This window comes from Bos indicus x Bos taurus, chromosome 11 (assembly GCF_003369695.1).
Source record: "Bos indicus x Bos taurus breed Angus x Brahman F1 hybrid chromosome 11, Bos_hybrid_MaternalHap_v2.0, whole genome shotgun sequence".
Taxonomy (NCBI): Eukaryota; Metazoa; Chordata; class Mammalia; order Artiodactyla; family Bovidae; genus Bos; species Bos indicus x Bos taurus.
This window is the reverse complement of record NC_040086.1, coordinates 12,972,519-12,997,675: the sequence shown is the minus strand read 5'-3', so window position 1 is coordinate 12,997,675 and position 25,157 is coordinate 12,972,519. Positions and strand designations below refer to the sequence as shown.

The window sequence follows — 25,157 nt, the reverse complement described above, 5'->3', positions numbered from 1 at the left end:
TGGAGGCTTCTCCATGCCAATCAGCAATGCCCAGATACCAGCTGGGTAGCAATGATTCAACTCAATTCTGACACCATCTACCTGGCTATAGCAGCAGATCCTGAGGGTTAAGGGCTCAGGCCTGCCCCCGCCCCCTTTCAGATGCTAGTGGCAAGCCCAGGCTGTTACCTGTGCTTCTAAGCAACTGGCTATAGATCAGAGGTTCCCAGGACCTCCTCCTCAGGTTCAGGGAATTTGCTAGAGTGGCTTACAGAACTCAGGGAAACATTTTACTTGCTGGATTATGGGTTTATTATAAAAGGATATATCTAAGGAATAGCCAGACAGAAGAGACACCCACGGCAAGGTCCAGGGAAGAGCACAAAGCTTCACGCTCTCTCCAGGAGCACCATGCTCCCCAGTCTCCACCCAGAAGCTCTCTGAATCACATCCTTTCGGGATTTCATCGCATAGGCATGGTTGATTAAATCACTGGCCATCAGTGATTGATTCAACCTCCAGCCCCTCTCTCATCCTTGGAGGTTAGGGGCAAGACTGAAGTTACAACCCTCCAGTCACAGGTTTGGTCCTCCTGGCAATCAGCTCCAGCCTCAGATGAGGTCCAGAAGTTACCACATTAACATAACAAGAGATACCTTTGATACTCTCAACACTTAGGAAATTCCAAGAGTTTGGGGAGCTGTAAGCCAGGAAATGTGGACAAAGACCAATTATATATGAAAAATATGCTTTGGTCGTCTCAATGACGCAATATATGTCTTATAAATTGCAGTATAGCCTGGTACCTCCTTCCCTTCAGCCCAAGAGGTGTCTCTGGCCTGTGGAGAGTGTCTGGGACCACCCTCTAGCCTCTGTGATAGAGCTGAGTTCCACTGCAGCCCCAGGCAGGTCCCGAGACCCTCTGAACTGGGACTCCCCACCCGGGCCTGGGGCTAGTTGCACGGCAATCAGGAGCACACAGAGCAGGGGATGTGGTCAGAGGGACGGAGAGCCCCGTCAGCAGCTGTGGATTCTCACTGGCCATTTTCTGAGGTTGGTTTCTGGGCTGAGTCTGGCGGGCAGAGCTTGCCAGACATCCCCAGTTAGCTGTGGCTCAGATGACCTCAGAGGGCCAAAGGAAGCTGCTGATGGTGTGATGGGAGATTGTGAGGCTGACTGTGGGATCGTTAGGAAACCCAGCAAGACTGAGGAGGAGGGGGGAGAGCCTGCAGTGGGCTGGCCTGTGGGCTCCACCTGCCTGTCATTCTCACCCAAGTCCCTTCAGACGTGGCACACTGGGCTGTGTGCCACGAAAAGATGCCAACTTTATCCAGACGCCTCTAGCCTGAAGTGGACAACACTACCCTTGTCCTGGGGGAGTCTCTAGGCCCACGAGGGCACTGGACACACATAAAGGAGAGCAACATACTCACAAATGTGTTTCCATTGCAGCTTACTGATGAGGGTGTGGATGATACACCATGAAAACCATGTCAGTAGCTCCTCAGCCTTACAAGCTAGAGTCTGATCAGAAAGGGAAACCCGCTGGGTGAGAAGAGCGCATGAAACCCAGTGGCGGGATGGGCCGGGGAGCCAGATGGGCCCTGCATGTTGGGAGCAGGCACTGAGGTGCTCTGGTGAATCCCTGAGTATCCTTCAAGTGACCGAGATGCCGCCAGCCACCCCTGCCCCAGCTCAGGACCGCATCTTATCTTCCTGCCAGCTTCTGGGTGTTGTCTGAGGGAAATGTAAATGTGACCCAGGCGTGTGAAGTGTGTTGGGAGCGGTGGGGGTGGGTGGGTCCAGGGTTGGTTTTCCTAAGCTCAGGGTTGGAGGGCTGTAGCCCAGCAAGCAGGCAGTGAGCAGTGGGGCTGAACACGGCAGGGTAGGCGAAGGATCTGGGAGTTGGGGCCTGTAACCTGTAGGAGGATCTGATGAGGCTGTCTGTCTTTTTGCCTTTCCTGGTGTCCTGGTTTCCTGGACCCTCTTAGCCTGCGGGCCAGACAGGACCTTCCAGAATTCTGTGGTATTGTTGACTGTGAGCCCCAGATAGCAGACCATGTAACTGAGGTTACCTGCTCCAGGGCAGCATGCTTTGATGGGCTCATGACTGACTGATAATGGCCTGTGACAGGATGCATGCGTGGTCACCGGTGCTGGGGCTGAGGAGCTGAGGGACAGGGCTGTCAGATGGAGTGCCTTGATATGGAGGGCCTTAAAGAGGGTCCCACTGGGGGCTGGGGGCCAGGGTCACTGTCTAGGAGAGCATGGGGCTCACATATATCCCACAGAAAGAGAATCTCAGCTCTGGTTATGTCTAGAGAAGGGGACAGGCTATGAGATATGATGTCCCAGTGAGGATGGGAGGTCCTGACCCTGAGTGAGGCCCACAGACAGGCCCCGTTTCCCTAACTCTCAATAGAGCTAGAGGTCTCCAGAATTAACCAACCCTGGGCATGAAGCAGTGGACCCTGGAGCTTGCCCCCTGCTGCGAGATCTATTCTAGATCCCGGGCTCTAGGTCCTTGGAAGCTGCCAGGAATGTTCCTGTTGCTCCTTGATGGGCATGTAAAAGATGGAACTGGCTTTGTGCCTGAGGTCTCTTCACGTGCCTGGAGCCACCGGCATGTTGCTAAGTCTTCAGGAGGTTGGTGGAGGCTCTCAGTGTGGAGATCTGATGCTCAGGAAACTCCAGGAGGGGAGGGATTACTTGGATGGTCTTGGGCTTCAGAGGCTACTGCTAATGGCACCCAGTCCACAGCGTGGAGCAGTTACACTCACACGGCTCCACTTCTGCACAGAGATGATGTACCGGAAGCCCCCAGGTGGTGGCTGGGCAAGGTGAGCCCTGAGAAACAGGAAGTTCTTGTTCTTCAAAGGAATCTGGTCCTAGGGTCAGAAGCCCTCAGCCACCACATGTTAGGGGGGCTTCATTCATCTCTGTTAAATGAGATTCCTGTGGTTATAGCAGAAGCAAATTTCTCAGATTTTCAGAACCTTCTATTTTAAAATAATTTAAGATTCAGCAAAGCTGCAAAAGTGGTTGAAAGAATATTTTGTTCTAAGCCATTTGATTCCTTCTCCTGACTCCTCATCCTGAATTTAGTGTGTATTTTCCCTGATTAAGGACTTTCTCCTACATAACCATAACGAAACCTTCAAAAAGAGGAAATTAATGTTGACGTGACACTACCATTGAACCCACAGATTCTCATTCAAGTTTTATCAGTTTTATCAACAGTGCCCTTTATAATAAAAGGATCCAATTAAGGATCATGTGTTGTGTTAGTCGTTTCCATCTCTTTAGTCCCCATCTCCCTGGGAGAATTCCTCAGTCTGACTTTTATAACCTTGTCACCTCGAGACTTTGGGGAATCCAGGCCAGTTTTCCTGTAGGATGTCCCCCTGTTCATATTTGCTTGCTGTTTCCTCATGACTGGGCTTCCCTGATTGCTCAGATGGTAAAGAATCTGCCTGCAATGCAGGATTCCCAGTTCGATTCCTGGGTCAGGAAGATCTGCTGGAGAAGGGATCGGCTACCCACTCCAGTATTCTTGGACTTCCCTTGTGGCTCAGCTGGTAAAGAAGCTGCCTACAATTAGATTTAGGGTGTTTATCTTTGGCAGGAATAGAACACCGCAATGCTGTGCTGACCCCATCATGTCCTAGAGTGGCAGGATTTTGATTTGTTTCATTTCTGTGTGATTACCCTGCATCATTTGATCACCTGGCATTTGCTGGGTTTCTCCACCAATCTTGCATCCATTCCCCTTTCTAATAAGTAAGGATTTGGGGACAGGGGGAAGGTGCTTTGTGACTCTAAATACTTTGTTCCGTATCTAATATTTATCCAGCAGGTTTAACACTCACTGTTATTTCTTGGTTGGATTGTTGCTTCGATGCTTGCCAAATGGTGGTTTCTTAAATCAATTATTAATTTTTTTCTGCATTAATCATCTGGCATTCCACTGTAAGGAAAAGTGTCCTCCTGTCGTATTTATTCATTTATTTCTATATGGATTCATATATTCCTGTTTTATTCAGTGGTTTAGTCTGTTACCATCATCATTCATTTTCATGTTTAAAATAGCAAAACATGTCAAAAGGTCCTGTTGGCACGTTTCTATATTTCTTTGAATATTTCCTTGTTTTCTGGCACAAAAATAGATGTTCCTGGGTCATCTACCTTCTCTGGCCTAACCCTGGAATTCGTTACTGCTCCGAAGAGCCCAAATTGCCTTTGGATGAAATGAAGAAAGGCCACCCCAGACCGGAATTGGCGGCTCAGGGAGATGGGCGTGGCTGTGGGCGGGTCTGGTTATCTGGGGCCGCCTGAGCGCCTGTTCTTTGTGTCGCTAGAGCTTGGGGTTGGGGGCGCGCTGGCAGCTCAAGTGGCGACACCTGGTGGTGGTTCAGGAACCTGCACGGCCGTTAGGATAATGCCTTGGATCTGGGACTTAAGGGTCTCATTGCCTTGCTGGGCCTCCTACTAGGGCTCCTGGGATGGCGAACTGCGTCCAGCCTCCTTCCTCAGTGTTCTGAGCACCCTTCCTCACCCACCACACACACCCCCGCCCTGCTCTCCCTTAGCCTGGCTGCCCAAGTCCAGGCCCCAGCCTGAAGGGTTCAAGCTCCAGAGGTGGATACACCCAGGACTGTGAGCTCCTTCCATCTCAGGACCAAGATTCGCTCCAAGGGTTTCCGGACATCCCTAACATTACTCAGCAGAGATGGCTGTCTAGTGAATTACACTGAGTTGCTCAGAAGATATTATGCATCATTAACAGTTATATTTATAGAGTTTATCAAAATTTGGGGAAATGCTTATTGTCTCATAAGAAGTAAAAGAAAAATATTTGATGTACAGCAGAGCCTGGTAGGCTGCAGTCCATGGGGTCGCTAAGAGTCGGACACGACTAAGCGACTTCACTTTCACTTTTCGCTTTCCTGCATTGGAGAAGGAAATGGCAACCCACTCCAGTGTTCTTGCCTGGAGAATCCCAGGGACGGGGGAGCCTGGTGGGCTGCCGTCTGCGGGGTTGCACAGAGTCGGACACGACTGAAGCGACTTAGCAGCAGCAGAGCTGAACATTATTCATTTAAAAAGACTGGAGAGAATTATATCAAAATGTGAATAATGGTGGGATTATGCAATTTATTTTCTTTTACATTTCTTTTACATTCTGAAACTTTCATGCTTTGGAGTTTTTCTTACTCTGATGGATTAAAAGGCTGCCCCAGGAGGCCTGCTGGACCAGGGAAGGCTTGGTCAGGCCTCCACTGGCCTGGGAGCAGCAAGGCTGGAGAACCTGCCATGGCTGTACCTTTTCTTCAGGCCCTTTGAAGGGTGCTGGTCTCCTGGTGGGCTTGGCTGGGGTGGGGGCACAAGGCAGCCTCCCCCGTCCGTGTGAACGGCCTGATGGGTCACCCCTCCTCGCTGATCAAAGCCAGAGCATCTGGGGGTTGCTTCTGGGAGGAAAGAGGGCCTCATCCTTTCAGTGCTGTCTGGGCCTGAGCAGAGAGAGGCTGAGCTGTCTGTGGAGAAACAGGGGAGGACCCTTGACTGAGCAGAGTGGCCAAGGGGGCTTTTTTTTTCTGAAGATGGGCGTAAACTGAGAGTTGAAAAATCCTGCAGGTGAAGTTCATTCACTGATGCATTTATAGAAGCTTGCTGGGCATTCAGTTCACTAATTTAATCCTCATTTGACCCTATGCCGAAAGTGCTATTGCTGTCACCACCCCTGTTTTACAGATGAGGAAACTGAGGCCCAGAGAGGTTTCAGATCTTGCCAAAGTCACCCAGCTTCTGAGTGGTGGAACTTGATTCCAGATTCAGTGCTCCTAACCACGTGACTATGTTGATGGGCCCCTGGGGGTGGCTTTGCTGAGCCTCTTGCAAACCAGACTCCATTCCTGGTTTGGAGGAAAGGAACAGGGATGCAGGAACAGGAAGCATGCTGGAGGGCGGTGGTCGGAGGCCAACACAGTAACCCGCTGCCCTCTCACCCCAATCTGTTCCAGGCCTCGCTGGTCCTGCAGGTGTCCTACACGCCGCTGCCTGGAGCCGTGCCCACCTTCCCACCCTTAACACCTCTGGAACCCTCCCCGACTCTGCCTGACATGGATACGGTGGCTGGTGAGGAGCCCACCCTCACCCTGGCAGGGCTGGGGGGATAAGCCTAGTGGTGGCACCTGAGCCTGGGAAGGGGGTGCCTTCCTAGATTGGGGGCTGCCCGGGCCTGGCGAAGAGAGGCCGTGGGTGGGTGGGAAGTCTGTAGAACTGACTTCTGTCTTACAAAATAAAGCAGCAGGAGGCATGCCCTGTAGGTGCCACTAGGGTTAGCGTGAGGACGTCCTCCCAGCGCCAGCTGTTTAGGGAGGGTGTTGTGTGGATGCTGGGTACCCGGCCCTCTGCAGCTCCAGAGAGGTGGGAAGTTTAGAGGGCGGGCCTGTGCTGGGGAGCAGGTCTATCCTAGGAGACGCCTGAGCCCTGCCCGCTGCCCAGCACGCTGCAGGTCTTTAGCAATGACATGTGGTGAAAGAGTTGGACTTTCCCTGAGAGCCCTGAGCTGATGTCAGGGGATGAGTTCCTGTCTTGCCTTGACACCAAGTAGCTGTGTGGCTTCGGGCCAGTCACTCCCCCTCTGGGCCTACAGTTTATTATTTGTGAAAAGTGAGCAGACTGACCAAGCCTCACAGTTGCCCTTTACCTACCTCTCCTGGCCCTGTGAAGTGAGGACCAGCCCGGGTGGCTGGCTTGTCAGTGGTGGCTGGGGGGGACATGACAGTTCAGCCTGCTGGAGTGAGTAGGAAGCACACAGATGGGCCGGGTGGGGTCTTGCCCCTGGGAAAGATTCCAGCCTTTCTCCCTTGGTGAAGGGAACCCATCCCAGGTGTGCCCTGAGCCCCTCCTGGGGCCCGTGTGGGGCTCCTGGTGGGGGAGGCAGAGCGGGGCCCCTCTTGTTGGCCTTGGCACTGTCTGAGCTCAGAGGTGGGGTGATCCCTCTGGACTGGGGTTGAGGGAGGAAGAAGGAGGTGCTCCTGGTGAACGAGATGGAGAGATCGAGGGTCCCAAATGTGCTGGGACCACTTTGAGGTGGATCTGACAAAGTTAGGCTCTGCCCCGAAGGTGGCGAGAAGGTCCGTCTGGACAGACAGGGCACCTGTTCCGGAGCTTTGTGTCGGGCAGGGGCAGGCGGGGCGGGCAGGGCTGGTGGGGTGGGGGGCCCTGGGTTGGCTTCCCTCACCAGCTCCCTCCCCTCCTGGGGCTGTGCCCTGCCCATGTGCCAGGTGGGGGCCAGAGCCTGGCCGAGACCTGGTCCCTGCTCAGTGACAGCACCGTGGACACGAGACACTCTGGAAGGAAGTGGCTGGCCCCCACGGGTGAGACGCGGGCTGGGCTGTGCCGGCCCTCGCGCCCGTAACCAGCTCACTAGCTGCCGCCATCAGCTCCCCAGAGCGGGGCGAGGCAGCCAGGAGGGCTCCTCCTGCAGGTCCTGGTGGGGAGGGCTGGGGCCATTCTGTCTCCTCCTGCCTGCTAACCGGACTGACCACCCTCAAGTTTCAGCTGTTGGAAGCTCTTCTTCTTCTCCCTCATCCATTCTGGCTGACCGCTGGGGAAAGAGAGGGGCGGGGGAGGTGGGTGCTGGGCCATCGAGTCTGCCGTCAGCTGGGACCCAGGGGCCAGAGGGACCCAGCCTCATTACAACCCTCTCCTCCAGACACAGGAGGAGAGGAGGACACTGAGGACCAGGGGCTCACGGGAGACGAGGCCGAGCCATTCCTGGACCAGAGCGGGGCTCTGGGCCCGGGGGCCCCCAGCACCCCGAAGAAACAACCTTCCCATCCGCCCCCCTACCACCCCGGAGGGGGAAGGAAGAGAAGCGCGCCTGCGCCCAGCAAGCCTCTGTCGGACAAGCCGCAGGACTTCCAGGTGACCGCGGTATCCTCCTTCAGCCAGAGGCAGCCTCTGAGGCCAGCATTAGACCTGTCTGTGTAGCCGTGGGGCAGGTCCTAAGAGGGGAGTCTGGTTCCCCTGGGTCCTGGGCAAACGCTCGATGGGGAGGCCATGTCTTGGGGCCTCTAGAAAAAGCCTCTGCCCAGCCCCTGGTTTTACTCTTAAAAAAAGGCAGGGGGGGGGGGGGCGTCACTGCAGAGCGCCAGCATCACCACAACTGTTACCTGTTTGCCCAGCCAGATGCCCCCTAGCCAGTGCTCTGGCTCCCCTGTCCACGGGATTTCCCAGGCAAGAATACTGGCTGGGAATACTTGTTCAAAGTGACGAACAGCACGGCTGTCACCTGGGGGCATGCTCAACATGACCCACTGACTCAATCTGCATTTGAACAAGATCCCCAAATCTAAGAAGCTCTGCCTGTCTTTTTTTCTCTATCCGTTCCCCCTGTTAACAGTCATGGTTTTTCTGAAGGTCATTTGCAGTTTGAATTTGTTCAAGCTTGTCACAGAATAAAACTATGAAAACCAACCCTTTGATTTATTTTTATCCAAAAACCTATCTCATTTAATTTGGGTCTTTTTCTTTTGTTTTTTTCTTTTCTTTTCTACAGAATTTTCCATTTTGATATAATTGCATTTAGTGATATTTAACTTCAGAACTATTTTAAAAATTAAAAACAGGAAACATCAATATTTATTTATTGAATGCAATGAATTATAAAACTATATTTCAGTTCCAAATTGTGGTAATTTCAGAAAAGTTTTAGTTATAACCCACAATGTTTGCCTGCTTCCCGGATGACTCAGACAGTGAATAATCTGCCTGAAATGCAGGAGACCCTGATTTGATCCCTGGGTCAAGAAGATACCCTGGAGAAGGAAATGGCAGCCCACTTCACTCTTCTTGCCTGAAAGATCCCATGGACACAAGAGCCTGGTGGGCTATGGTCCATGGGGTCACAAAGAGTTGAACACTACTGAGTGACTAACACTTTCGTGTTTGCCTGAGACAGAATTCTAATTTATTATTATTTGCAAGACGTGCCATTGTTTTCTCCTTAAAACAAACAAACAAAAACTTTTGGGACTTTCCTGGTGGTCCAGTGCTTAAGACTCCTAATGCAGAGGGCCCAGGTTCGATCCCTGGTCAGGGGACTAGATCCCACATGCCACATTTAAGACCCAGTGAAGCCAAATAAGTAATAAATGAAAAAAATGATTTTTTTTGGTAGAAAATTTGGAAAATACAATGAAAAGAATGAAGATCACTCACTCCCTCTTCCCATTGCTATTGATAATATATCCTACAGCAGCTTATTTTTAAAATAAATAATTGCTGGTTAGAAATTAGAACCAGTAAACACTGTATTTTTTCATGAAAGTTTTAACACTTTAAAACGTAATATTCTTAAATCTTTTGCATAACTTTGGAGGCACAGATGTTCTTGAAACCCTCATTTATTGAAAGTTCAATGAAGAAAACTCACTTCTAAGAATGTCAGACATTCTGTGCTGCATCTTATACTATATAAGGATGAAGTGGGGTTGCATCACTATGTAGCTCTGACCTCTGAGGGAATTGTCAGTGAGGAGTATTCAAGTCCCCCAAGAACATCACCATCGAGGGGTCTGAGATGGGGCTTGTGCAGGAACTGAACAGGGACTGGATTCTCGGGCCACCCCTGGAATTTACTGCTGGCAGCTTACCTGGGGCAGCCGGGCAGCTCTTATGAGGCACCATGGAGTGTTATAGATGCCAAGGACCTTGGTGGGAAAATACTGTTCTTACGATGTTCTTCCTAATTCCTTTTTAATACCTGTCCCAAGAGGCTGGCTGTGAGGGTGGGCCCTGAGATTTCTGACTCTCGCGTAGGGGTGGGGGTGCGTGCCTGACTTCTTCCTCTCCTCTGGCTCATAGCCTCTCCTGGCTTTCAGATCAGGGTCCAGGTGATCAAGGGACGCCAGCTGCCAGGGGTGAACATCAAGCCTGTGGTCAAGGTCACCGCCGCTGGGCAGACCAAGCGGACGCGGATCCACAAAGGAAACAGCCCCGTCTTCAATGAGGTGGGAGCCCCTGGGTTAGGGCTTGTGCCTTGGTGGGAGTGCACAGCAGACGCCTGGCAGTTCACTCAGGTTTTGCAGATGGCACAAACATTGGGTGGAGAGCAGTGCCGGTCCTGAGTAGGTTATCTGAGGAACTGGAGAGAGGGCTTCTGCTCTTACTCCTGCCTTGGGCTCCCCCTGCTCCACACCCCCACCATCCGTGGGGCCGGCCACCCTGTCCTTGAGATGACCACTTCCGTGAGGTTGAATTCCCAGAGCCTGGTGCTGGGTTGAGCCCACCGCACACTCACCGTGTGGACCAGCCCTAGAGGCTGGGTGGTGGCCTTCTCCTCCTGGCCCCGGGCTCAGCGGGCCTTCATCTGTCTCCCTCTCGCCCTGAACCAACAGACTCTCTTCTTCAACGTGTTTGACTCTCCCGCGGAGCTGTTCAATGAGCCCATCTTCATCACGGTACGTGCCAGCCATCGGACGCTTTCTGTGGGCTCCGTGTGTGTGTGTGTGTGCGTGTGGGAGAAGCTTAGATGCCGAGCCTGGGTGACAGGGAGCAGCTCACAGCCTCGTGCTCCCCACTCCCAGTCCGCTTGGCACAAAGATGCCTTCGGGCTTGGATGCAGGAGGCAGCGGAGTGGGGAGGCCCTGACGCCGCCCAGCTTCCCCAGGTACCAGACTCATTCGTGCTGTGGTCCTTTGATTTTCATCTTATTTTGTTTGTCTATATGTCTGCTTCTGGCCAAGGTTTTGTTTCACTGGACCTTAGCTCTTTCCATCATCCTCGCTTCCTCTGAAAGGCAGTATAGTTGAGTGGCTAGAAGTGTGGGCTCTGGAGCCAACCTATCTGGCTTCTAGTCCTGCCTATGCCAGGGAGAGGACATGTGATTCTGTACAAGTGGCCTCTGTGCCTCTTTCTTCATCTGGAGAATGGGAACGATAATAGTACCTACTTGTGGGGTTCTCATGAGGGTTAAGCATTGCTTGGAATAATCTCCGGGATAGAGCCAATGCTGTCGAAGAGTGTGGGCTGTTATTATTTGGGAAGGAGGAGCAACTGGGCTGGGACCTGTCTGGCCCAACGTTTACTTGTGGACAAGAATTTTAGTTTGTTTTCCTTTCAGGTGGTGGACTCCCGTTCCCTCAGAACAGATGCTCTCATCGGGGAGTTCCGGGTAAATGGTTTATTCTCTTTGAAAGCAATCAGTTCTCATTTATCCATCCACATTAGCGGAAACTCTGTGGATGATGGGCAGGATTGGTGCTCAGAGACCTGTCTGTCTTGGTCTGTGTTTGGAAAAATACGATGATAAAATCTAAACAAGATCTTCTCCTAACCCAGAAATCCTCTTCACAAAGGTAGTAGAGAAAGAGAGCGCTTTTGTTATTGAATAAGCATTAAACCAATACGATGGTATTGTGGGCCATCTGATAAGAGATTGCAAAGACAGAAAGAAATCCTGTATAGAGCCAAGCAGACACAACCCATTCCATACGTATTCTTGAGATGAACAATAAACAATTACTAATGCCCACGTGAGTGGCCAGGATAGCGCCTTCAGTACACATGGTTCATCCTGACTTTACCTGGTAATTGGGGTGACAGTCACAAGAAATCAGAAAACAAACTTGCATTTTTATGATGGGAGGTAGTTTTACAATTTGGTTAAGGTAGGCCCTTCCCTTGCCAGAGATTGGAGAGCCTGGGGAAAGGCACTCCTGGGTCCTAAAGCTGAGGAATGACTTATCTGGCTTCTAAAAAGATACATTTCAAAGAGTCAGGGAAAGTACTTATATTGACAAGTTTTCCAAGGAAAACGTTCTGAGAAAAAGAGAGGAGAGGCAAATTGCCCCCCTTCTCTCCAACAGGGGGAGTTCGGCTTCTTACTGTTAATCCACATTTGTCTTTGCATCCTGGAGAGGCAGTGTGGGCCCTGAGTTTGGGCAGCTCTCTTCCTCAGTCTGGCCATCTGGGGCCAGCGCGACACCAGTGCTCAGTACTCTGAGCTCACCAGGGCTGGGGAATGGGTCCAGATTGGGAGTCGCCCAGGAGGCGGTATGGGGTGACCCTGCCCCTTCATGTGTCCCAGACATGCAGAAATGAACCCACAGAGGACCTTGAACTGATAGCATGGGATGTGTTTAACAGATTAGCGTCAAGGCAACGGGTACTGGAGATCTTCACAAATGGCGTTTTAATGTCATTCTTATTGATTTTCTCAGTTTTGAATCTTCAAGAATTTCTCAAATGGAAAGAAAGGGCACAGGTTTATTTGACCCTCCTTCTGCTTTCCAAATAAAATACGGCCCCTTCTCTGAGAAATAGTCACAGATAGAAAACGGAATCTGTTTTTCTAGAGAAGCAGTTTTTTTTTTTTTTTTAAAGAATGGATTGAGCTTGAGTCATTCTATAATAAGCGGGGTCTTATGTTTTGTGTCTCTTATTGTAAGAACCCAAGGGTGAGGTTAAAAAAATTTTTTTTTCCTAATTATAAAAGTAATCCATGATTTTAAAAAAACTTTGTAGTTTTTGAGAGCAATTTTAGGTTCATAGCAAAATCAAGTGGAAAGTACAGAGTTCCCATATGCCCCCACCCTACACATGCATAACCTCCCCTACCATCACATCAAAACCTGTAGGGTTTTTTAATAGAAAATTATATAATATAGGAAAAAATAAGAATAAAATAAAAATCACCCAAATCTGCCACCCAGAGGTAGTGCAGTTGCCATCCAGCATGTTTTCTTTGCTCTGGCTTTTCTATGCATAGATACACTTCACCAAACTTCAATCAAGATATATTCCACTTTTTCCCCATGTAATAACAGGTGACCAACATTTTCTCATGTCTCCAAATGTTCTTGAAAACATGATTTTTAATGCATCAGATTTTTGATTTTCATGCATCATACTTTGTTTAACACTCTGCTGGCAGGACCGTGACCTGTGCCTCTTCTGTTTGCTTTCAGCTGGACGTGGGCAGCATCTACCGAGAGCCCCGTGAGTTGCCCTGTCACCCTCTTGGGCAGGTCTTTGTATCTGGGTTCCGGCTACATGGGGGCACCCACTTGGGACACTTATCTTTTCTTCTTGGGGATTTTAGACTTTAGAGGTGGAGTCTGATCTTGGAGGTGAGGCTGCAGGAATAAAGAGAGGGCAGCTTTCATTTTCTGGGTAAAACAGGTCCCCAGGAATATCAAACCCTCATGTGGGTTTCAGCTGGCTCAGTTGGGATGCTAAACTGGAAGCCCTAAGCAAAGATTGCTGGAGGCTGGGGTCCCTCCAGATGGATGAGTCATTTAGACGACAAGTCTAGGATTTCTCTGCACCTTGGTCTCTGGTCTGGTCTGGTTACTTCCTGAAGGGGAGGAAAATGGCCTGGGGTCTGGCTTTGGCAGCCTCTGATAGTGGTGTCTGTTGACATTTCTGATTTGGACCTGAATGAACACTCAAAATACCTTTTATTTTAGAACTGGAAGTCCTTCCCCCATGTCTGGGTAGATGAGTTCTTCATCTCACCCAGTGGAGTCCACCCTGGACTCTCCGGTGTGGTCGCAGACTTGGGTCCTTCCAATTTGGGGTCACCAAGGGTGTTGTTCCCTTAGGACATGCCTACCTCAGGAAGTGGCTGCTGCTCTCAGATCCCGACGATTTCTCTGCTGGGGCCAGAGGCTACCTGAAAGCGAGTCTCTGTGTGCTGGGGCCTGGAGATGAAGCCCCCGTGAGTACATTCCTCGTCCTCCTCATAAGCACTACCACTGGGCCATGGGGGCACCAAATGAACAAACAAAAAACTTTAGCTTTTCTGATTTAAAAGAATACATGGCAATTGTGAGAAATGTAGAACATGTGGGAAAGCATAAATATGAAATGAATCACTCATCATTCTGCCCATCAGAGAGAACCATCATTAATACTTTTGTGCATATTCTCCCATCTATATATAGGGTATATCTATTCTTTTTCAGATTCTTTTCCCTTAGAGATTATTATAAGTATTGAGTAGAATTCCCTGTGCTGTACAGTACGTCGTTGTTTATATATAGTAGTGTGTTAATCCCAAATTCCTAATTTATGCCCCGCCACCTTTGGCAACCATAAATTTGTTTCCTAGGTTTGGAAGTCTATTTCTATTTTGTAAATAACTTCATTTTTATCATTTATTTGGATTCCACGTATAAGCAATATATGACGTTTGTGTTTCTCGGACTCACTGCACTCAGTATGACAATCTCTGGGTCCGTCCTTGTTGTTGCAAATGACATTATTTCATTTTTTTTTTAATGGATGAGTAATACTCCAGTGTACACACATACACTCACATATACACTCTCATGCACAATACACATACACACACAGACAAAACCAAAGGATTTCGGAGCAGACACAGGAGCTGGAGGCTTTGTGGGAAAGCCTCCTAATACTCAGTGGCCAGGACCCAGAAGGTAGGTGGATGGAGGCGCTGTTAGGCATGGATGAGGCAGGCGTGGTGGAGGCATGGGGCTGGGGAGCTGATGAGCCTGGCAGGGAGGGTGAGGGAGGACCAGCCTGATGAGGAGGACAAATAATAGGGAAGGGCTAGGGAACACACATTTTTTAAACCCCTGCTGTGTGCCAAGCTCTGTGTTGAGTGCCTCCCGTGGTATGAGGGGGATTGGAGAAGGTAGATAGTATGGAGGCTGTTTTTAGAGAAGTGTCTCAAGGTCAAGGTTTTCCTGGAGCGTTGGTTCTGAGCGGCTGGAGATTTGAGACGTGGCCGTTCCTCTGGCAGCTGCAGGGGAGGGAAGATTAAGATGCTGTTGGTGGAAGACAAGGACCTGTGTTGGTGAGTGACTTGTCCTTGTGGATATTGACTATCTCATGGGAAAACTGGAAATCAGATACACAAATGGTGAAGCAGATACTGAAATGATCAAGGCAGGGTGAGGCAGGAGTGGGGAAAGCGGGTCTCCAGGGGAGGGCTGGGGAGGTGGAGTCCCTGGGGAAAGCCGTGTGTGATGGGGAGGTGGAGGGCAAGGTCCCTGAGGAGGTTAAGGCTGAAGAGCTGGCTGATGATGCAGGCTCAGGCACCCCGGTGGGAGGGATTGGGGCAGCCCCAAGTGCTGTGCAGGGCCCGGCAGAGCTCAGGTGGCCCAGTCCCTCCCAAGGGCGCCTCCCCTGCCCTCTCATCCCCTGTTCCTCTGCAGCTCGTCTCTCCAGACGCTGTGCCTTCGTGCTCCTGCAGGGCATCTCTGAATGTGTTCTCCTTTCCTAAAACACTCCTTCTTCCGCTCCCCATTCATCGGACCCTGGTTTTTCCCAGATGAAACCACTTTTATTGAGACCGGCTCAGAAGGAAGCCTGTGTTTTCTGGTCCAGCTCACCATGGTCTTTGGAATGGGAAGCGTGGCCATCTTTTGGTTTCCCATGGCAGCTTCCCAACTTCAGCACTGCCTTCTTCTCTGAAACCCGCCTCTCTGGTTATTTCCCTCCTTCTGGTCTCCTGGACTGTTACCTACCCCTGGGGCAGGAGGGTCCTTGCTGGCAGGTTTCCCTGTTTGCCATTGTTCCGAGACCAGTGTGTCCTCCCTGATGAGCCGTCAACGTCTGATCTTACCTTCTTTAAGCCCTTGAGCTGAGAAATCCCTCTCGCCAGCAGTTTCTTTCTGCCTCCTTCCCTCCCTCACCCTCAGTGAGTGGTTCTTCCTCACTGAGGTTACAGCCCTGACCCCTGTCTGTTTCCCCGCCCATCAGCTGCCTCCTGCAGCCTGGTCCCCGGCTCCCATCCTCTATCTCGCTTGGTGCTCGCTAGCCCTGGGGTTTGCTGCTGTATCTCCGTGTTCCCCACCCTCCCCATGACATACTGTCCACACCACCCTTTGGTCAGCTTTGGTGGCAGAAGTCACCTGGAAGTGCTGTCCACCTCTTCTTTTACTTGGGTGATGTTTGCTTCTTATCCCATTCTCCATGGTGGCTGTTTCCTAACTTTCTGGTTTTTCCTAAGCTCCGGCCTCCGCTCCCCTTAGAGAGGCAGAGTTGCACAGTGGCAGAGACGTGAGGGCTGAAGTTCCTCTTCCCTCCCTCTCCCTCTCCCCACCTCCCTTGCATGTGCTTGAGCCCTGCCGGCTTTCTTGTTCAGTCTGTTCTGCCTCTTCTCTGGCTCCTGTCCTCTGGTCTGAACGAGGCTCCAGATTTCCTGATCTCAGAATACCTTGCTTTCACCCCTCCTGTCCAAGTTGTTTTCCTCGTCCTTTCAGCCATCCTCAAGGCTACCTAACTCTTGAGAGGACCCCACGTCCCCTTTCTCCAGTCCTTCACCAGCTGCTCGCTCCTTCATTGGTTCAGTGTGCCTCCCATCACCTTCTTCCCTGAACCACTTGCCTAAGCCCACCCATTGCCAAGTCCCGGGAGCTCTTCTCTCATTAATCTGATCTGCTGCTCCACAGTGTTTGATTCCAGAGGCATGTCTTACCTGAAACTCTCTCCTCCTTCAGCATCTATGACTCCCCTCATTCTTTTCCTTTTTTTAAAAAACTGGATTCTTCAAATTCAGCAGCTCAATAGGATTTCACTGCCTGCCTCTCTGCTGTGCCTCTGACATGACATTCAAGGCCCATGACAATCTGGCCTCAGCCAGATTTTGCAGCGTATTTGTCTGTCTGTGGAGGAGCCCGTCTCTGTCCACCTGGGCTCCTAAATTGCTCACCTCCAGCCTGGATCCTTGCAGCTCCAGATGCTCGGTTTCAGTTTCCTGTAACAAAGCACATAAACACGTCCCTTTGGCCCCTCTGACTTCACCATGGGAACCCAGTATCATTTGGTGACCACTCCTATATTAGGTGATATCTTGGGAAGTGGCAATCGTCCCCTTGGTCCCCCAGGTCAGAGCCCTGAACACCCTTCCTCATCCCTCAGTCCAAACCTGGAAGTCAAGATGCACACAGTTGGCCAGTCTCGTTGGTGTGACGATCACGCTGCATGCTTCTCCTCTTTCCAATCCCAAGACCAGAGACCAAGGTCAGGCTCTCACATATCTTATCTGGGCCTTCCTGTGAATAAAGATGTGGTTCAGCCGCTGTGAATCTAGTTAGCCTCCACATTACCACCAAAGTCACCTTCTTTAAACCCAGGTACAATCTCGTGATGGGCTTCCCAGGTGGCACGACTGGTAAAGAACCTACCTGCCAATGCAAGAGACATAAGAGACACAGGTTCGATCCCTAGGTTGGGAAGATCCCCTGGAGGAGGGCATGGCAACCCACTCCAGTATTCTTGCCTGGAGAATCCCATGGACAGAGGAGCTTGGTGGGCTATGGTCTATGGAGTCGCAGAGTTGGATGCGACTAAAGTGACTTAGCATGTATGCATGCACAAATCACGTGAGTCTCCTCTTAAAAATCTTCCAGTGACCCACCCTGCCTGCCAGTTACTTTCGGGATGAAGTCCAGAATCCTCAGCATCACATTCAAGGCCATTAGCATTTGGCCTCCGGCTGATTTCGCAGGGCCACTTGCTGGTGTGTACCTGCATGGACTCCGTGCTGTGGCCACGCCAGTCAGTGTGACCCTTTCCAGAGTGTACTTCCGTCCTTGTCTTTCCACCTGTCGGAAGGCCTCCTCTGCCTCTGTTGACCAAAAGTCACTTTGTTCTTCAAGACCCAGTCCAGATGCTACTTCCTCCACGATGGCTGCCTTGTCCTCCAGGGAAACTGATGGATCTTTCCTTTCGGTCACCACCCCATGTTTCGTTAGTTTGGTTAGCTGTTGTGTCCGTCTCTGTCACTGAGACTCAGTTTCTTGAGGTCAGGGAGAATATAGTAAATAAGGACCCTTTTATCTCCCCTCTCGCCTAGTACAGGTCTTGGACACAACAGGTGCTCGATCAGTGATCGTAGCCTGTGGGAACGAACAGTGGTGTGGATGACTGAAAGCAGAGGAGGGGATCATTTTCTTCCCATGTGAGCTGAAGAAAGTGTAGAGCTATTAACAGCTCCTTCCCGGGCTCTTGTGTGACACGAGGCACTCTGGGATGGAGAATTTGGCTGCGGGGATTCTGAAGTGGGTTTCTACATGCAGACGGAGTGAGGATGGTCCAGGCAGCTTTGCAAGGAGTGGACTGCTGGGCATGGCCTTGGGCCACCTCTCCTCTATCATCTGCCCCTCAGCTGCCCAAGTGCAGCAGGTGGATCTTTTGTTCCTCAAACTGCACGTCAGCCCTTGCTCTGCACGAGTTGGTGCCTCTGCCTGGATCCATCATCCAGGTCTCAATGCTGGGCTACCACCAACACTGTTCCCTCCCCCAGTGTCCATAGTTACCAGCCCTCTTGCTCCGTTCTCCCTAAATCCCACCCCCCCACCCCCCGCCGCCCCAGTTCTGCATCCAACCTCTGTGAACTCTCATCCAGCTTATCTGTAAAGTGGGGTATTCTAGGCCCTGGCCCCCTGCAGCATGGACATCACTTGGGCACTTGTTGGAATGCAGAGGCTCGGGCTCCCCCCCAGACCTGTTGAACCAGAACCCGTGTTTTAGTTGGAATGTGCAGCAGTAGTCCACAAGACACTGACTCTCCTGTTTCTAATGTACAGCCAAGTTTGAGACCCACTGCTCATGGGGCTTGCTGTCAGAATTAAATGAGAGCATGTATAAAATCAATACATATTATTTTTATTATTACTGTTCTAATCAAAACACTCAGCACATGCTGTTGCAGTCATTTGCTTAAAGGTGTCTTTCACTGTGAAATGGTGAGTGCCACGCAGGCAGGACCTCTGTCCAGCTTGTCTACTGCTACATCCGTCGCCCCCGGCAGGAGGCTGACACTTCTTAGTTGTTAAATAAATACTGGTCAGGTGAAGGGACAGACGTTACTGAAGACAGTGGCCAGCCTAGACGGCTGCCACTTCTGCGCTATTTTTAATGGGCGGGTTGGGAAGGAGACGGTGGTTCTTGAGTGCCTGCTGGTGACACGTGCACTGACACATTATTGAAGTCGACCCTCCCAGAGCCTGGGAGGTCAGTGTCATTGTCTCCACTGTCCAGATGAAGCTGAGTCTCAGGCTAAGGAACCTGCTGCAGATCACAGGCTACGAGTGGGCAGGATGAAATCTGCCTGTCTTCAAGATGCGCTGTTTAAGTGTGTTGGTTGAACTCTCAAAAAGGAAGGGAAAACGCTGTGCTTGGGGACTCATTAAGTAGTCCAATTTGGTTGTATTGTAGCTGGAGAGAAAAGACCCCTCTGAAGACAAGGAGGACATCGAAAGCAACCTGCTTAGGCCGATCGGCGTGGCCCTCCGTGGAGCGCACTTCTGTCTGAAGGTCTTCAGGGCCGAGGACTTGCCACAGAGTGAGTGTGGGGCCCTTGCTGGGTGACTGTGACGGGGGGACCCTGGGCTAGGCCGCCTCAGATCCCGGCAGGAAGGAGAGGGAGGGGCTGGCCCCCGGCTCCCTCCCTGCCTCCTCCTGGCCTGGCTTCTACACCCAAGTGTCTGCTAGATCTGTGCCAGCCCAGCTTCCCTTATGCTCTGCTGTCTGGGCAAGCCTCACACCCTCTCTAGACTATTCTTAGGAGAAAAGCAGCCAGAATTAATGAGAAGTAATATCAATGCTGGTGAAGTCACAGAGATGGAGGCAGTCCTCAGAGTACTAGCGGTCCCTAGGTCCGGTTCAGCATCTCCTAGGCCTGGTCTGGCTGTTCGACCACTCCATGCACCATTTTCTTGGCTCACACTAGGGGAGAGCATAGTTTCAACCAACAAATACAGAATGTTTTATACCTGTATTTTAATCCCATTACTTATTTAAAGGGTTTCCCCATGATTTTGGTTCAATTAAATGTGTACAGAAGGAACCCATTTATTGGTGTCATTAGTCAAAGCAGAAACCCTCAAACAATTAGCTTCACGCAAAACTTGTAAACAGGGACCCAAGGAGTCCCCGACTACTTGTTCTCTTGGACTCAGCTAACAACAGCGCCTGGTATAATTCTGCTAATGCACGCTGGGACCCTGGGCTGGGCTGCCTCAGGTCCCTGCAGGAAGGAGAGGGAGGGGCTGGCCCCCGGCTCCCTCCCTGCCTCCTCCTGGCCTGGCTTCTGCACCCAAGGGTCTGCTAGATCTATGCCAGCCCAGCTTCCCTTCTGCTCTGCTGTCTGGGGAAGCCTCACACCCTCTCTAGGTTTCCCAAGGGTTTGGGGACTGTTCTTAGGAGAAAAGCAGTCTCCTGCACCATTTCCTGATGCTGAAAAGCATCAGCACCATTTCCATTCTATTGTGTGCCTGGCTCCCACCGATTCTCCTTCCCTCCTCTAGAAAGCCCCCGGCTGAAGACTGGCAGCCCCTGGCTGGGGAAGCAGTTGCTGAAATGTTAGAAGGGCTCAGTGTCTCCACTGAGTGGAGACTCCTGGGTGTCCAGTTTGCCTGGGACTGTCCTGGTTTCAGCACTGGAAATCCCACATCCCAGGAAGCTCCTCCTTCCCTGATAAACTGGACAGCGGGTCACCGTAGCTGTGGCCGAGCCTTCATCACCCCGGGAAGGCTATGGTGGCCACTGCCTGGCTTCTCAGAGTGGCGAACCCTGTGCTAGCCCTGCTCTGTGTGCTCAGTGCATGCTGGGGGAGTTATGCTCAATATTCTGGAGCCGTGGGGGTCAACCCAGACTGTATATTAAATCACCTCTGGAACTTTAAGGAAGTGCAGATGCTGGGCCCTTCCCCCAGTGTTTCAGATTGGCTTGGTTTCAGGTGGGGCTCACCCACCGGCAGTTTTAAAAGGCTCCTGGTGGTTTTCTTGCTGCAGGCTATGAGCCGCCATTTTGGAGCGTGCATTAGCAGAATTATACCAGGCGCTGTTGCTAGCTGAGTCCAAGAGAACACGTAGTCAGGGACTCCTTGGGTCCCCGTTTACAAGTTTTGCATGAAGCTAATTGTTTGAGGGTTTCTGCTTTGACTAATGACACCAATAAATGGGTGCCTTCTGTACATGCTTAACTGAACCAAAATCGTGGGGAAACCCTTTAAATAAGTAATGGGATTAAAGTACGGGTTTAGAACATTCTGCATTTGTTGGTTGACACTATGCAGAAGTGAGGCTGGGGAGCTTCCAAAGGGGGCTGGGGAAACAGAAATGTCTGCTTTGCTCAGGTGAAGGGGATGATGATGTTTAGTTGTCTGCAGTGTTGTTTAAATATAAATAAGAAAAGAATACATGGGTAAATAGAACATAAACATTTGCTAAATATTTGTTAACTGTTGTATTCATGTAGACAGACATTGGCTAGTATACAGTGGTTAAGTGTCCCCTTCTCTCATTTTCTCATTCATGTACACGAATTTGCTAGTCAGTCAGTTGTGTCTGACTCTTTGCAACCCCCTAGACTGTAGCCCGCCAGGCTCCTCTGTCCATGGAATTTTCCAGGCAAGAATACTGGAGTGGGTTGCTGTTTCCTTCTCCAGGGGATCTTCCCAACCCAGGGATTGAACCTGGGTCTGCTGCATGGCAGACATATTCTTAACCATCTGAGCCACCAGGGAAGCCCTTCATATACATACGTACCATTATACAGAGCATATATATATATATATACACACATACATGCATATACACATCTATCATCTATAAATACATATGTAAAAATACAGGTAATTAGTAAAACATTGGTTTGAAGCAGCATAGATTAAATTAAAAAAACAAAACAAAACAGAATTGACTTATTGGTTACCTTCAGGAAAATCACTGAGCTAATGGATATAAGGGAAAATGTCAGACAGGCACTGGTAATGGGATATTACAATAACAACGTCCAGTCTTTCTCTGGAAGCTGGGCAAAGGAGCAGCACAGTGCCTTCAGGAGCTGCTGTTTGGAGATGGTCCTCCTTCCCTAGAACCCTGGGCTGAGGGGCCCGTGGCCTCTTGGGGAGTCCCCAGACTGTCGGGAGACACAAGTGGGAAGTGGGGGTTTTGAAGATGGAGAGCAGCAGGCAGTGACCAGCATGTCTTTCTCCTCAGTGGACGATGCCGTGATGGACAACGTGAGGCAGATCTTCGGCTTTGACAGTAACAAGAAGAACTTGGTGGATCCCTTTGTGGAAGTCAGCTTTGCAGGGAAAATGGTAAGAAGCAAGTAAACAAGAGGACTTGTGGGAGGGTGGCAGCTGGCGTCTCTGTGGATGGGTGCTGGGCATCGTCCTGCCGTGCAGCACAGAGTTCGGGGTGCACAGGGCCTGCCGTGGGAGGCTGCGTGCGTGGGGAGTGGGGGCACTGATCACGGGACACGGGGTGAGACACGCAGGCCCAGCTCTCTGGGGCTAACGTGCACACACGCAGGTCTGCCCACGTGTGTGAGACAGACAGACAGGTGTGGATGGACACGGAGGGGACACAGGGATGGTGGATAGAGACAGGAATATTTGGGGGAAATTAGGCAATAGTACGTAAAGCAAACCAGATGTGAAGGCACAATGATAGGGAAACAAAAAATATGCAGTAAAACCATAATGATTATTTTTAGAAAGTTGTGCCAGGAGTTGAGTGGAGTAAGGCCACTCTGGTGGGGGTCCTGGGGATCACATACCTCTCTTCCTTCCTGCCCAGAGCGGGGCTGTGGCTCCTGTCCCTCCTGACTTCTGCTGGGACTCTTTCCTCCATTGCACTTCTCTCCCTGACAGCCTCAGCTGCTCCCAGGCTTCAGTCATCGCCTCTCACAGAGGAATCCACAGCTGTGTTTAACTCTGAGCCTTCCCTTCAGCTCCGGAACTCCCTGTGCCTTTCTCTGTGCTGCCCACCCACCTCCCGCTCGCCCTGTAAAGGCGTCATTTTCTGCCTATACCGCCCCACTTCCAGAAACTACTGTCTTTACCAGTACCACCATCAAAGGCAGAAAATGCGGGCCTGCCTTGATTCTTCCCTCTTTTTTTGACCTCTCTACATCAAGATCCCACTGCTAGCTTTTGCCTTTAAAAATCCCGAGCTCTTTTCCTCTCTCCATGCCCCTAGCCACTGTCATCTCTCCCCTGGGCCACACAACAGCCTTGCGTCCGTTCTCTCGTCCGGGTTCTCGCCGTAGAAATCCACCAGCATATTTAGTGTAAAAGACAGCCCTGTCTGTAAAATGAAGTTCAAACCGCATAACCTGGTTGACCAGAGCTCACCCAGCCGAACTTTCTGGCCTCATCTCCATGGCCAATATTAGCTTGTACAGTCTTTGTGCGAGTGCGGAGCATCGCGCCCCCTCCTGGGCGGACGCGGCCCTGCAGCCCGCTCGGAGGGCGGAGTCGAGCGGGTTTCAGCGCCACTGGCTCGCTCGCCGCGCTCAGCTTCGGGTACAAACCGCACAGCCCGCACGTGCGCGTGTGTCTTCTCGTCTGCCCTGCGGTCACGCCTCTAGCCTTTCCCCGGGCCTGTGCACTCCTGGCTCCTTCTTGGTCTTCCTCCCCGCAAAATGTGCTGCATCGTTCAAGATCCAGCTTCCGTCACCCACACAGGCTTGCTGTGTTAATTCAGCCCTCGGGGCTCTACGCGGCCTTAGGCACTGCTCTCTTTAAGTCCGTTTTCCATTGCTTTAGGTTGTTCGTTAGCATCTGTTCCTCGGGAAACAGCCCGATCGCGCTTACTCTGTAACCTCAGAGCAGAGACTGTGGTGGAAATACTGGAAATGGGGGAGAATGACATTTCCGGAGGGCTCGGCCTCCGCCCCGGCTCCTGGAACCCCACTCCGCTGGGCTCCCGGGTCCCACCATTGGAAACGGGCGGGCAGAGCAGAAGGGCTGAGGACCAAGCGCGAGGGCTCGCGCCTGCAGCCAGCTGTGCTTTGCTCCGGAGGCAGAGGCGGGGAGCGGGCATACAGGCAGGCGTTGTAGGACAGTTAGGGGAGCCTTTACAAGCTTAACAACAAACGCTAAAAGCGAGGGTGATGATGGAGGTGGTGTGCGCTCCCATTCACACAGCACTTTGCAGTCTTCATTTTCAGTTAATCTATTCTTACGTTCATTTTGGAAACAAGGAGGGTCTGCCTGCCCATCCCACCAACAAAGGACCTTTGAGGTCAGGGGACCAATTGCTGAGGTCCAGGTTGATTTCAGAAAGGAGAAAGGCCTTGGATAAGCTTATTTCCTCTGCCTGCTACCTGATACCACCACCCTCCGCCTCCCTTATTTTGTTTTCTTTCTTCTTTTATTATTGATGCACACATTTATTAAGGAATTTTGAAAACTACAGGAAAAAGTAAATAACATTACCGGTAAAGCATCATACAAGATTTATGTTTGGTGCTTATCTGTCTAGCTTTTTATTTTATTTTACTATGTATCAATATTAGATGCTTTATTGAAGCATTTTTAAAAATTATTTAAAACCACAAAATCTGGAAAACTGTTCAATGAACATGTACCCACTGGTACAGCCTCCACTTAGATGAAACAATTGTGAATGTTTTGCTGCATTTACTTTCTCTCTATGTATATGGATATTCCCCACCCGCCCCCCACCACCACCTGACTGAATCATGTGAAACGTAGTTACACACTTTGCCTCTAAAGGCTTCAGCATACATCTCCTGAGAAAAAGAAAATTCTTTGTAACCACAATAACATTACCACACCTAGGAAATTAGCAGTTATTTTCTATTCTTGTCAGATATTGGCTCATATAAATATCTTTGATTATCCCCCAAATGTCTTTCAGAGCTGGTTTTGTTCCAATCTAAGACCCAACTGGAATTTATGCTCTGCATTGGTATCTTCTGTAACAACCTTACTCCCATCTCCCCTCCCATTTTTCTCAGCCCATGAGATTGCATCTTTGAAGAGCACGAGCCATTTGTCCATGCCCTGGGTTTGTCCCACCATTTCCTTCTGGTTTTGTTTAACTTGTTTTTCTGGCCCCTGTATTTCGAAGTTAGGTCTCGGACCAGATTAAATTCAAATGAACTATTTTGGCAGGAACACATCATAGGTGAGGTTTCGTACATTGCATTTGCATCACAACAGGAAACAGAATGTCAGCATGTCCCATCGCTGGTTACTCGGTTAAGGTGGTGTCTCCAGGTCTCTCCCTTGTCAAAGCACACACTCCGCTTTGTACTTTGCAGGTAATCTGTGGGCACAATCTCAGTCTGCTGATATCCTGTTTCTCAACAACCTCTTACCTAATGGGCAACCTAGCCACTGACCTCCTTGCCCGAATTAGTCATTCACTGGG

The 25,157-nt window shown here is 50.7% G+C and overlaps 1 protein-coding gene across 24 annotated transcripts in view; it reads left to right on the top strand.

Annotated features, from left to right (window-relative positions):
* The window catches only part of DYSF (dysferlin), a 224,474-nt gene that overhangs the window by 53,527 nt on the left and 145,790 nt on the right, over positions 1-25,157 (top strand). For 14 of the 24 annotated variants that reach the window (XM_027554906.1, XM_027554917.1, XM_027554920.1 and 11 more), the window contains 10 exons: positions 6,000-6,114; positions 7,269-7,361; positions 7,700-7,911; positions 9,870-9,998; positions 10,386-10,448; positions 11,111-11,161; positions 12,957-12,987; positions 13,593-13,708; positions 19,183-19,309; positions 21,969-22,072. In XM_027554906.1, the coding sequence (XP_027410707.1) occupies positions 6,000-6,114; positions 7,269-7,361; positions 7,700-7,911; positions 9,870-9,998; positions 10,386-10,448; positions 11,111-11,161; positions 12,957-12,987; positions 13,593-13,708; positions 19,183-19,309; positions 21,969-22,072 (1,041 nt within the window). The remainder of the gene's footprint in view (positions 1-5,999; positions 6,115-7,268; positions 7,362-7,699; positions 7,912-9,869; positions 9,999-10,385; positions 10,449-11,110; positions 11,162-12,956; positions 12,988-13,592; positions 13,709-19,182; positions 19,310-21,968; positions 22,073-25,157) is intronic. The other 10 variants (XM_027554921.1, XM_027554923.1, XM_027554927.1 and 7 more) reach the window with 1 other exon arrangement.